We start from the raw sequence: 14,076 nt of genomic DNA on the forward strand, positions 1-14,076 counted from the left end.
GGCAGACTTAGAGGTGACGCTTTGGGTAAGCTCAGTGTTTATCCCACGCTAATTGCATTTATAACAGCACATGTAGTCCGTACGCTGTGTGAAAAATGGTGTTAAGTAGTAACTAGTGTACATCGGAAGATGCCTTCAGTCAAAGGTGTACACGAAAGAGTGGATAAATTTGAAGCGACTATAAACAGGTTCGAGGCATGCCTAGAACTCGTTGATGGCTCCCAAGCCTCCAGCACAACCAACGTTGCTGGTAACTCCCTAGCTTCCTTGAGGCAGGAATTCATGGAATTTAGTTCCGCGTTAACCAGTGAACTTAGGTTGCTTAGAGATGAACTAAACAGTCTTGAATGTAAACTGGAGGAACATGACGAGCTACTGGATGAGACAGAGCAGTACAGTAGAAGAAACTGCTTGCTGATACATGGTATCGCCTAGGAGCCAAATAAAGACGTTTATAGAAAAGTGAAGGACATGTTCTCCTAACATCTAGAGTTGGGAAGTGCCCATGGAAGGGATCAACAGAATCCGCCGAATTGGAAAGCCTCAGAGGACTACAGCTGAGGTACTAACAGCGGGTAAACGGCCGATCATCGTCAAGTTCGCTCGCTACTGGGAACGTGAATGTGTGTGGGGTGCTAAGCGCAAGCTCAAAGGCATAAAAATCTTGATCAGTGAATCACTGACAAGGACACATAAGGCAGTTTTAAATTCTGCACAGGACGGATTTGGCATGAGAAATGTGTGGACACTAGATGGTCGTATCTTAGTTCTGCTTCCAGGTGGCACTAAGAAGATTATTACCACAAATGCAGATTTGAAATCTTTAAAGTTTTAGTGGGATAAACGATAACAACTATGTTTCTTGTAGTTATTATTGTTGTTATTATTATAGTGTTCTTAAGAATATGTGAATGTGTGTGCAAGTGCCAGCAAGTGATAGCTGTTTCATTCTCCAGGAAGTTGAGGTGAGTTTCCTTCTTTTAAATAGCATGTATTGTTATCTTATAATCTACTTGTTGGAATTCTTAGTATTCATCTGGGACAGTTATTGTGCTCCTGGTCCTGACCTCGGCAGTGACAGTATCGATAATCCCTTCCTTCCGGGCTCTCCCTTCTCAGCAGGTACTCTGTTGAAACAAGCATTGTCATCCTCTTCTCACAGCCTGCAGTGTTGCCATGTAAATGTTCTTTCTCTTCTGGTGCTTTACAACAAATTTTGAGCAATACTAACGGAAAATAATTTACATATACTTTGCATCTCTGAAACCTGGCTGACTCCTAGCATTCCGTCCTCCATGGTTTATGTTGATCAATATAATCTAATACGTTTTGATCGGTCGGATGGTGTGGAGGTGGGACAGCGATTTACTGTAGAAAGAGCCGAGTGATATGTACATCTTCCCAGGGTGTATGAACACGGCCGGAATTCATGTTCGTTGAAGTAAATATTAACAGACAAAAGGTGATGTTTTCTGTCATATTCAGACCGCCTGGTGTAACAGATAAGTTATGACCAAATTTGAAACGTATTTACTAGATTTCCAGGCCTTTATAAACACACAATTGTAATGGGTGACTTTAACTTTAACCTACTTAATCGACTCATGACGGTAATCGCTTAGTAGATTTGTTTACTACTTGTAACATGACTATTCTCCCAGTACAACCCACGAACCACGTGTATGTAACAAACCGTTCATCACACACACTCATTGATCTCATTATAACGAACAACCCAGATAAAGTAATAACCCATGGGAAAATCCCTGTACTATCCATTTCCATTTATCCTACTCCCTCTAAGTGCCTAAATACAAACCCAAGTGCATAACTGTCAGAAATATAAAGGACATAAACTTGGCTTACTTGAATTATGACGCTTATCAACTACCGTGGTACGATATACGGAGTCTGAATGATACCGACGCTAAAGTTAGCTTGTTTAATATGATGGTAAAGAACTTGTGTGACAGACATGCCCCTAAATGTCAAATAAAGGTTTCTTGCCCTTCTTGTCCATAGCTAGATGATGAAACCAAGAGAATGATGGCCCACTGTGACTCATTATTTCAACATTATAAACAAACCCTAGATGATGCAGACTTCAAATCTTACCACATCTTAAGAAATCGCACAAAGCAGTTAATCAGAAATAACAAATGTACATATTTCCGGAATATAGCTAACAATATAAGTTCTTAGACGAACTTAGAGCTCTGGGAATAGGAAAACATCAGCCGGGACAGACAACTCCTGACATTCCACTTGACGAACTGAATGATTACTTTAGTAGAATAAATATTCAACCTACCCCAATTAATTGCACCGACTCACCGCCCTCCCCTCCAGTCAATCCACCATTCATATTTCACAGTGTCACAGAAAATCACAGGTGTAGACGATATTGCTATTACTTTTATATATAACATTATGGGTGCTGTCCTGCCTACACTGACACACATACTGAACTACTGTTTACTAAATGGAACCTTCCCAACTGTCTGGAAAACAGCCAATATTATACCAGTACCTAAGAGCTTAGACCCACAATCACCCTCTGACTATTGTCCTGTGTCCATACTCCCCGCGCTTCCTAAAGCCTTTGAACGTTTAGTATACGAGCAAGTTCTGGAGTACGTAAATAAAAATGCTCTTTTGGACCCTTTGCAATCTGGATTTAAGCAGGGTCACAGTACCGCGACTGCACTTTTGAAGGTTATTGAAGACATTAGAAACGCTATGGACAAACGACTGCTCACTATATTTATCCTTCTTGACTTCAGTAGCGCCTTTGACACTATAGAAATTCAGACTATGATAAAGAAAATGGAACTGCTAAATTTCGACCTGGCTGTGCTTAAGATTTTTAGTTCTTATTTGAGTAACCGTCAACAGCGTGTAACAGTAAATGACAAGGCCTCTAAATGGAAACTGAAACTTAGTGGTGCCCCACAGGGCAGTATTCTAGGGCCCCCTTACTTTTCTGTATTTATATCAATGACATACCATCTGTGACAGGAAATAACACACACCACCTCTATGCTGATGATCTTCAAATTTATTGACACTGCAAGACTTCAGACTTGACAGTGATCTTCAACGACTCAGTATGTATGCACAACGAAATTCTCTTAAACTAAACTCCACAAAATCTCAGGCAATCATAATTGGATCACAAAAATTACTGAACTGCTCAAACAAGGTTGCAATCCCATTATCCTACTGAATGGTAACATAATTCCCTACAGTAAAACAGTTAAAAATCTGGACGTAATTATGAATGAAACACTTGATTGGTCTGGTCACATTAAAAAAATCTGTGAAAAGATTTTTGGAGTACTTCATCCTCTTAAACGGCAGAGGGATGTATTTCCATTTGAGCTAAAGGCCAAACTAATATAGACACTGGTTCTCCCTATTCTTGATTATTGTGATGTTGTTTTAGTTGATATGATGAGAGAAGAAACACTTAAACTTCAACGAGCACTGAATTCCTGCCTGCGATTTATTTACAGTATCGGGTATGATGTTCATATCACCCATACTATCAGGCTCTCTCATTGCTGAAGCCTGATAAACGTCGGCAGCTACACATTTTAACGATGGTGTTTAGAGTGTTAGCTGAAAGTCAGCCACTGCATATTTCTTCTAAATTTACCTTTTTATCATCATTTCACAACTTAAATACACGTTCCAGATCCTTTCTTTCTATTTCAGTGCACCGCACAAATAAAAATAGTTTGTAGTGACCGGCGCCAGATTATGGAATTCCCTGCCAGCTCAGGTCAGAGAAACTAGCTTTTTACAAAGATTTAAGGTCACCTGCCGAGACTACCTGCTGAGGACAGCTGACTGATGTTTGAAGTATGAATGTGTGCGTGTCTGAGGATTTGTCATTATGAGTTTTTAATATTAATCAGTTTTAGTATTAACTTAGTGATTTATTTAAATTCATTTTCAGATCTATTATTTTCTGTGGTTTTAACTATTTTAAGTATCTCAGTATTTTATTTAAGATTTTCATAAGTATGTGGTTAAGTGGAAGAGAGGGCCTCGAGCCATAACTTAGCCACTGTAAGAAAGGCATTAATTAATAAATATATAAATAAATAAATAAATAAATACACCATAAAATATGCAACCACAAATGTTTGACTTCATTGTTCAGATTTTCATTTCAACCGCAAGTTAAGAGTAGATTTAAGTAAGTGTATCCGTGATTAGTGATATAATTTGTTGTCCACTAATATTTTTGATACCTTGCTTCCTGGGACTGCCTTTGTAGTATAATACAAGTCTGTCTGTTAGGTCATCAGCCCAGAGGCTGGTTGGATCCTCAAATAGCACCACCAAAGGTTATGCGGTTATAAGGAAACCCCAAAAACCAATGTTAGCACCAAAATGAGGCGTACTAGGCAAGATGAGGAGTGAGGTAGTTTGCCATTGCTTTCCTCACTGGGTCAGAAAGTACTACTGCAGCACCACTGACCCTTATGAGCAACACCTTTCATAACACTCAGATGCACTAGTCATGCTCTGAATGTCATTACTCAGCACTATCCATACCCCAGCAACTTCCATATTGTCACAGCCATGGATGTTGACTGGGACTTCGGTGGAAGCTACACTTTACTCTGGCCTGTGCCAAGAGATGGATGCAAAGTACTGTATCCATATAAAAGCTAAAAGTAAAGCTGTAACAGTCAAAGAAATAGAATAGATGTAAAAGAGCAACATGCAAGATAAGGTGGGTAATGCAGGAAATGTGTGTGTGTTAGGCTATCAGAAAGTTTGTTCCTGCTGGGTCCCATGTTTACTCACCACAGATCACAAAATTCAGATGCAAACCATCACTCAGAACCTTCTTCAGAGATATGGAAATGAAAATGACGATATCTTGATGTGTATTGTTAAGGGGGATGAAAGCTTGTTCCACCATTATGAACCAGAAACAAAACCACAAAGCATGGAATAGTACCATTTTAATTCGTCAACAGAGAAAAGAGCAAAGACAGTGAATACTGGCAAAGTTATGGGCAAAGTATTCTGGGATGCAGAGGGTGTCATTTTGGCTGTATTTCTTGAGCCTGAGCAAACCATAAATGCTGCCAGTTATGTTGATGCTTCACAAGCTTCGCCGTGCATTGCGTGATAAATGCCCTGGAAAGAACATTATCCTGCAAAACGATAATGCCTGCCCCCACAGTGCTCGTTTCACCAGCGAAAATAAAAATTTTGAATGGGAATTTATGCTGCATCCTCCCTGCAGTCCTTACTAAGCACCCTCCAACTACCATCTTTTTGTTTTTGTGGAGGAGCAGAGGTTCGAGAGAAGGCAGTTTGGGTTTAGGAAAGGTTATTCCACTGAAGCTCAACTTGTAGGAGCGCTATGAGATGCAGGAGGACATGAAAAGAGCAGTATGTAAGTGTCTTCGGCATGGTGGAATGGACTCATACTGTCAAGGGATTTTCAAACTTCACAACAGTGGGAAAAATGTGTCCAAAGGAATGGAGATTGTGTTAAAAATAAACAGGAGTGTAGAGTTTTGAAATGATTTATCCTTCGTTTCAAAATTTTTTGAAACAAAATGTTGCTCATGACATTCAGTATGGCCCTCGTCTAGAAGATCTGAGTGCATCATTGGAAGCTGCAGCAGCTGTGAAGGGTTCATATTAGATAACATGCCAAAAAAAAAATTTAAAGTTCTGAGAAGGCACATTTTGTAAAGACTTAGTTCTGCTTGGGATGTGAGCCACGGCCAACTCCAGCAGTACGCATGAGAGAACGCCCAAGCATATTGCAGACTCTCAAGACTCGAGTTAGGTATCTGATCATATTAAATACTAGACTTGTGTTAGAAAGGAGCAAATTTTATTCAAGTCTGAAACCCCAGTGACTAAACAGTGCCCTGAAGGAAATGCCAAAAACCTGCTCAACGATACAATTGTAAAAAAAATAAAGTTTAAAAAATGCCAAAAATAAATCTTTTATCACTGTATATAATGTAGATTTTTTACAAGTACGAATATTTGACAAAGCTCATTTCAAGTAAAGCTGTAGGAATGCGCTCTGTCTGCTTCCAATTGTGGCCACTCCGCTTTATGATTTCCGAGGTTTCCCTAAATAATACCAGCAGAATGCGACGCGAAGATCGTTTATGCAACTTCACCACCAATCGCTTTCTCAGTACAATACTTGCTCTAATTACCGCAACGATGGGACATTAATGCCAAGATCCATGTTGTGTCATAGGCATCCTTTTGCGAGATACTGTTTCCTGAAAAATGCTTGATCAAGGATTTAGCATGAATGGACTGAAATTTCTGGATGATTCATACAGGAAATAGTTTCTTGGAGAAATAGATAACCCTGGATTTTTCAAACATAATTTAATTAGGATGCTTGTGGGACCACGTAATTTGAATTAATAATCCAAGAAAATGTATTTCCGGGAACGAATAATTGAGGTTGCACTGTAGATGACGCACATAAAAATGTACCACATTAGTTCAAAATTTTGGATTTGGTGGAAAAGAGAAGAGACAAAGGCGAATAGGAATGGTTATCTAGTTGATTAACTTCCAACGTATGCTAATATCCATCCTCAAGAGTTCCTCAGATAAACATGTCAGGAATTTGACAGTAAAACTATAAATAAACATTCTTTGCTGGATGGGAATGGAGATCAAAATTTCACTGGTTTACTCGTACTGCAGTGGCCGCAGAGTCATTTTGATTAGTGTTACTGTTCCAGGCCAATGCAGAAGGCTTGGCTGTGTGTGTACTGAAGTTCATAAATATCGGTTTAACTGCAGTCATAAAATTCTCAGGTAAAACTTGATGTTATTGGTGAATGTTACTGTACTGGATATATGTAGATCGCATATCTTGTAGAAGTTACATTCACTGCAAGAACTAGGGAATTGGTAGGATGTGTAATGCATAAGGATATCCTTCAAATTTGGTGGGCACAAAAAAATAATTAGTGTTCTTGGGAAGAAAGTCCATGTGAGAGATGAAGCTGAGAAAAAGTTGAAGGTTTGTTTTGAATATTACTGATTTTGTATAGACTCGCATGGTAGAGAAGTTCAGTTTCTTCAAAGACTCGGAGGTTTCATCACTGACACAATTTGGTGATTGGCTAGCTGGTGGTATTTATTACTTGTATGAAAGAAGTGCAAAGGAACTTGCTTAGTTTGAAAATCAAATATTTAAATTGTTGTGGTAGTCAGGGTGTAGGGTATAAGAAACAAGTGGGCCTTTAGGGCTGGACAGAGAATCAATAAATAAATTCACTCTAACCTAGATAAGAATAAGAAATTGAACAACTTTTTTTTTGGTGTGTGTGTGTGTCTTTTTTTCCTTCTTTTCTCTTTTCCTTGTTTAATAACAATTCGAACAAACTGAATATATATATATACGGTATATACACTGCAATTCAACAACGTGGTGCTCTCAGTACTAGGAAATAACAGCTTTGTAATAGACCAAGTAGGCCTTAATATGATAAGGTAATAATGGAATATTGGTGTCTATGGTCATTACCAGGGAACGGATTATATGTAAATACATATCTCTGTAGGAAGCTAAAATTAATTATATTTTGCATTATCTTTATGAATTTATGGAGTTGAAAAATGTATATTCATTTTCCATATTTTGGAGTTAGCACATATGTTCCATATTCTTCATTAAAATCAATATAGTCCATATTTCAGCAAAGAAGTATTAAATTATATTAAATTAGCAGTCCTCTCAGTAATGGAGAAATACATTTAAAATCTACATTCGAAATATTAATATTTTAACTGGTATGCAGGTCATTATCACGCCTGTCCACGTCTGGGCTGATAAAATAAGCTGATAAGCAGTGCGAAGAAAGAGAGAGATTGAGCCCGGAAGTGGTGGAGATCAGCCGGTCAGTACCGTGACTATCTAAATTACACTTACAGCACTGATAAGCTGCATTACATAACATCGACTGTGTCTGTGCCATAATTTTGTAAGTAGGAAAATCTCATTCATCAACGATGTGCTAGTGGTTTCCGGATTAATTCGTAATTTGGGCATTCCCTTTCATTGCTTCATAACTCCATCTAGATCACTACCAGTGTTTCACACTTTGAATTAGCAGTGAGACGGATCATAGTGTTCTTGTATGTTCAGTGTGTGCAGTTGTATATTGATATTCATTGAAGACATTAACATTGTTACAATGTGCCTAAAGTAGCTCAGTCAACCAGTTTAAAATTGAAAAGTTACGTATCAGAATTTAAAGAAGATGGTTTATCAACAGTAAGATATTATTTTGTAATTTGTGTCATTGTACAGTGACATCTACTCAAAGGTTCCTTGTGCAACAGCACGTTTCAACCAGTAAACACCAGGCTAACAAACAACGAGATTCCAAGCAGAGACAGTTGTTTCTGACACAACCAGCAACTTCCAGTGTAACGTCAGAGTTCAACACTGATCTCTGGCGTGCTCTCATCTCTGCTGACATACCTCTCTTCAAACTGAATAATCAGTGCTTCAGGGAAATTCCTCGAGAAATATACTAAACGATCCACCCCGGATGAGTCAATGAGCCATATACGATGAAACTGTTCGGAAGATAAGGCAGGAGATTACAGACGGTCCAATTTGGGTTTCCATTGATGAGACAACAGACAAAGAAGGCAAGCTAATTGGCAATGTAATCATTGGTTTGTTAAGCGAAGATTATTGTAAACGGATTCTCTTACACTGTGATGTTCTAGAAAAGTGCGATAACAAAACTATAGCAAAACTGTTCAATGAGGCTATGGGTATCCTCTGGCCACAGGGCGTTAAGTATAATAAAGTGTTACTTTGTATTAGCGATTATATGATAAAAGCCAGAGAAGCATTGTGTGTTGTATATCCTAAGATGACCCATTTAACATGTTTAGCACATGCCTTTCATCATGTGGCAGAAGTGGTAAGAAGCAGTTACCCCAAAGTAGATTTATTGATATCCTCAGTGAAAAAAGTTTTTCTCAAAGCCCACAGAAGAGTTCATCTTTTGAAAGAAATGTACCCAGAGATTTCATTGCCGCCTAAGCCGATTCTAACTAGGTGGGGTTCGTGGCTGCAAGCGGTTGAATATTATATTGAATATATAGACTGTATTAAGAACGTTCTGCATGCCATGGACTCTGAAGATGCAGCCTCAATTAAAGCCGCGAAAACAGTTGTCTATGATACAAGTGTGAGAAATGACTTATGTTACATTCAGCATACTTCTTCATGCATCACAAAAACACTGAAAAGGCTCCAAAACTCGCATCTCTCACTTTCTGAAAGTTGTGAAATTGTGAATAAAACTCTGGAACAACTAAATCATGGTACAGGTAAAGTTGCAGATGTAGCAGACATAAAGATGGCCACTGTACCTTTCAAACAACCCTGGATATGAAAAAATGATAAAGGTTGCTGCAATTCTGTGTGGAGATTTAAGTGTAAAATTAACATTGGATTGAACCCCAGCAGATATTGTGAAGTTGAATGATGCCCCCAATACCTCTTCCAATGTTGAACGCATTTTCAGTCAGTATAAATCTGTCCTTAGAGATAATAGAAGATTCACTTTCCAGCACTTAAAAGAACATTTTGTAATCCATTGTTTTGGTAACAGAGAATAAAAGATCGTCTGTTCTTCAAATATATTAAAATGAGAAGTGCAACATTATGTTGCATGTAGATCTACTTTGTTTAGTTCTTTGAACTTCGATATTAAATAGAAATTAATGTTATATGTGTAATTTTAAGTCCATATATAATTCCATTTTTCAGTAAAAATAACTAAATATATATGTACATACTTCAATAATTATTAGTACATATAAATCCATTCCCTGGTCATTATACTTTCAAAAGGGAAATTCAACTCGGCATCCAAATAGGAAAGAAATTCCCAGAAAATAAACTAGAGCAGAGCTCATACTACAAATGGGCCGATGACCTTCGGTGTTAGGCCTCTTAAAACAAGAAGCATCATCATCATACTACAAACAGGCCATAATAAATCAGATCCAAGATCAAAACGGAAATTTAAATTTAGAAAAGGCCAGAAACACAAAGGGGAAGGAGATTTAGGAAACATAATTCACGATCCCCTAGAGAGGTCTGTACTCTACCACGAGAAACCTGTAAGATCTGCTGATTGGGCACGGTTAGTGACTACTTATGAAAATGAGGTCTACAGACTCCAAAGATGTTCAAGCATTGGTTCCTAGGGGGTTCTCAGGTCAGTGTACGAAGGGTTGCCTATCATCAGGATTAATGGGGGTAGCACAGAGTTTGCGCTTTTCCCCTAGATGTCACGGAAGTAAATGTTTGTAGTGTGGACTAACACTAGGGAAGGCCTCTCCTATATGTCACTAAATAAAGTGGACTAGAAACTGATGTCCAAGCTGCTGATCCATCTCTGCAACATAAACGTATAATGATCAGCTCTCATTTCACGGGTTTTCCACAATGTATTTGATGGGTTGAACCTCGCTGATACAGTCACATATGAAGAATGATGCTTTATCCTTCTCAGGTATGTTGGCTGTGCACACACTATATTCTGTTCAAACCCTCTTGATATTTTTCCACACTTGTTGCATTTCTGTGTCAACTTCTTTCATCAGTAAGATTTATAAGCTTTTTTAGCTTCAGAGGAAAAGGCCTTATTCCATATTTTGATCACTTTCATAGTGTGTGCTTGCCTGAGGGGTTCGTTATCTTCATGGACTCGGTGTTCATTCTTTTGATGTTGGCAAGTAAAGTACAAGTCTGAAATTCAAATACACCTTAACTCAGAAAACCAAGCATAAATAATTACTTTGTTATTGTCCCAGAAGTATGCAATATTTCTTGCTAGCTGGTATGTTCTAATGACCTCCTGGTACTTAACATATTGAACACTGGCATATTTGTAACCTTTATCTGCTGTATACTGAGCATTTTAGCCATACTTCGAGACTTTATAATTTCAACACTTGTTGAGATGAATGAATTATTCTTGTAGTATTTGAAACTATAATTATCTGTCTCAGCACTGAACTCATTTCATTTTTAATTTTTTGCACCTATGAAAGGGGGCCAAAATATTTGACGTCTTTTAAACTTTTTTCTTTTTAAATTTCAATTCATGTTTGTAATAATGTTTTCATATTTACATTTAACACTTTTACATTATTACTATGCTTATATGAGAGAAAAAAGGATGTTATTTGTCAATATAATCTTTTCTTACTGTCCCAATTAACAACATTTTGACTTTGTGTGATAATGTTCAAAACATTTAAGTAAACAGAGAGGCATATTGCAGCTTTCACAATACCATCACGTCTCTTTCCTAGATCGTTTTCCAGTCTCTTTTGGTGATGTTTCTGAGCACACTTTACACACTCTTGTAGGTCTTGCATTATGTTTGTTGATGGTATTTTTGTTGGAAAATGGCGAACTGCCAGACGGTTGATAGAAGATGGTGGCAACGGCAGATCTTTCTGAAATTCCTCTCCTCCTTTCTCTGCAAATGCAGCTGAAAGAGCCTTCATGTCAGATGACAAATCTTATTGTTATCTCTCGATTTCTTGTACAGAATGAAGGAATTGACCACTGCCACAGTGGAGAAATGAAAAAATACTTTCTTCCACCACTTCATAATTTTTCTACCAGATGGATAGTAAGCTAGTAGCTGGTCATTGTGGTCCACACCAGGTTTGTTTTCATTGTAATCAAAGCCAACATCTGGCTTCACTTTTTCCGTTGTACCAAATCTAGATTTTACCTTGACTGTCGAGGCCGAAACACTATGTGCTGTTGATAACGTGTACACATCACGCATATCCCTCCACTTCAAACAAAACAAGTGATCACTTCTACGAAATGAAAATTCTCCTTTCTTCAGTGGGAAATTCATGAGATCTTTTGGAAGTCCCCTTCTATTTTTCATTGCGGTACCCACCGCAAGGGTTTTTTCCTTCCATAGCTCATAAAATAATGCCGGGCTTGTGTAAAATCTGTCCATATAGATGACATGACCTTGCCCTAATAGATTGCTGCAAAGTTCACAAACCAATGTTGTGATGGAATTGTCCTTGTTTCCGGCCCTTCCCAAGTACATTTTTATGTTTATTACATAACCGGATTTGGCATCAGCAACCATGTAAAATTTGATCCCGTATTTATGCGGTTTGTTTTTCTTGTACACGCGAAACGAAATTCTGCTTACAAGTAACTAATCTCATATGTTCCGTATTGAAGATAACAATAAGTAAAATTCTTTCAAGAATCAAATTTACTGTGTCCACCTATTCAATACAATTACATTCTGTAGTAATTAAATCCTACATGAATTACATATACTAATTAGGAACATGTTTTACCCTAGTTTTGGGCATCTTCAGCCTAACAATCTTAAGGTCAAGTCTTTAAACCAATTAAACATTAGAACTTAAAACTAAATACTATGATCTTTTGTTTAAAAAACTTTTATAAAAAGTTGTGCTTTAGGTGATATTTACATAGATTTACAATGTGTACATTAATTAAAACCCAGAATTTGTGACAGGGAAGCAATTAAAATTATGATACAATGACTAGAAATTGTCCAAAGCGTAAAATCTTCTCCAACTGAATGGACGAATTATTAGGTTGATAGTTGATACAAATGTATTCACATTGAGTAGAAATTAACCAAAGCGTAAATTTATGCTTGATCCCTGATCCTGAATTACAGTTTTATTAGTTTATTAGGGTTTCTATGTTCAATTATTTTACTTTATCTCTTCTTTTAGCAGCTCTTATATATCAGCCTATTTTGGTATTGTTCACAAACAAGGAAATCTGTTGGCTGGGTGTTTCACATGTATTTCAAAGTACAGAATAAGTTTTCGGGCATTACCGCTTTTAAGAAGATTCCTGCTTAAGAAGTTATTTTTTTGTGGTCCCTTGAAAAACTTTTTAACAGAGTTTCACTGTATTAATATTTGAGAAAACATTTCTCAGATATTTAAGTATGTCTGACATTAAATTTTCATTTGTCATTTTTATATATTCAGTCCAAAATTACAGGATCCTAATTATTTATTTTTAAACTTTTTCTTTCTAGGAGCAGTAGTGGTTCCAAGTCGCCTACTGGAGAATGGGACAGTTGGAATGCAAGCCGAAGTTCAGACTCCTCTTCCTCTACTCGTAAGAGCAAAAAGAAAGCACTTGCAAAGGAGGGCTTACTAGTTGATCTTAATGAAGACCAAAGTGGAGACTGGAATTCCAAGTGGGATGATGAAGCTTGGGAAATGTTAAATAAAAAAGATTAATTTGAATTAATTGAGCACATATTCTGAGTAAAACCAGCCCTTGTTTCAAGTTGCAAACCTTCCCTCCATTGCACTTAGTACTTGAAGCAGACAATACCACATTGATACAAAAGATATATACTGATAGCCACTGTTCCAGTCTTCTGTATATTACTTTCTGTCAAAGTTGGGCACAAGTTAAAAAGATAACTCATATTATAGCGCAACAAAATGCTTTCCCTTGTTATATTTTGTTAGTATTTACTTTATGACTAGGTTTCTCATATTGTGAATTTATCTGAGCTACATACCAAACTGTGAAAAAAGTGACAATACAAATGTGCTTTCCTTCATTTGTACTTGTTTTTTATGAAGTGTTCCCCTCTGATATGCTTTTACAATTTTGATAGAAAATGGAACATTTTGACATTCCGTTATTTGTAAAAATGATCTTTCTTTTTATTATTTTGTATTTTTAATAATAATTTTATCTTTTATGTTGATATTGTTCAGTTGAGAATTATTAGTCCATCTATACGAGATTAAATATTTTATGGTGGGAACTAAATATTTTTTATCCTTCCTGATATGTACATACAGGGCTGCCAGTTTTACCATTTTTATAGTTTTATTCACTTTTCTCATAATATGCAATGCATATAAATATGAACCTCGATAATGTTTTTGATTAGTAAGTTACATCATATCTCTGAGCTCACTTTATGTACTGTGAAGAAAACATTCTCGTGGGTAATAATATTTGCC

At 37.1% G+C, this 14,076-nt stretch overlaps 1 protein-coding gene across 1 annotated transcript in view; it reads left to right on the forward strand.

Annotated features, from left to right (window-relative positions):
- The window catches only part of ArfGAP1 (ADP-ribosylation factor GTPase-activating protein 1), an 82,956-nt gene extending 69,142 nt beyond the window's left edge, over positions 1-13,814 (forward strand). The window contains exon 10 of the mRNA XM_067146797.2: positions 13,125-13,814. Coding sequence (XP_067002898.2) covers positions 13,125-13,332 — 208 coding nt within the window. The 3' untranslated portion in view covers positions 13,333-13,814. The remainder of the gene's footprint in view (positions 1-13,124) is intronic.
- Positions 13,815-14,076: the final 262 nt, after the last annotated feature.

Source organism: Anabrus simplex, chromosome 5, assembly GCF_040414725.1.
Source record: "Anabrus simplex isolate iqAnaSimp1 chromosome 5, ASM4041472v1, whole genome shotgun sequence".
In the NCBI taxonomy this organism is placed as follows: Eukaryota; Metazoa; Arthropoda; class Insecta; order Orthoptera; family Tettigoniidae; genus Anabrus; species Anabrus simplex.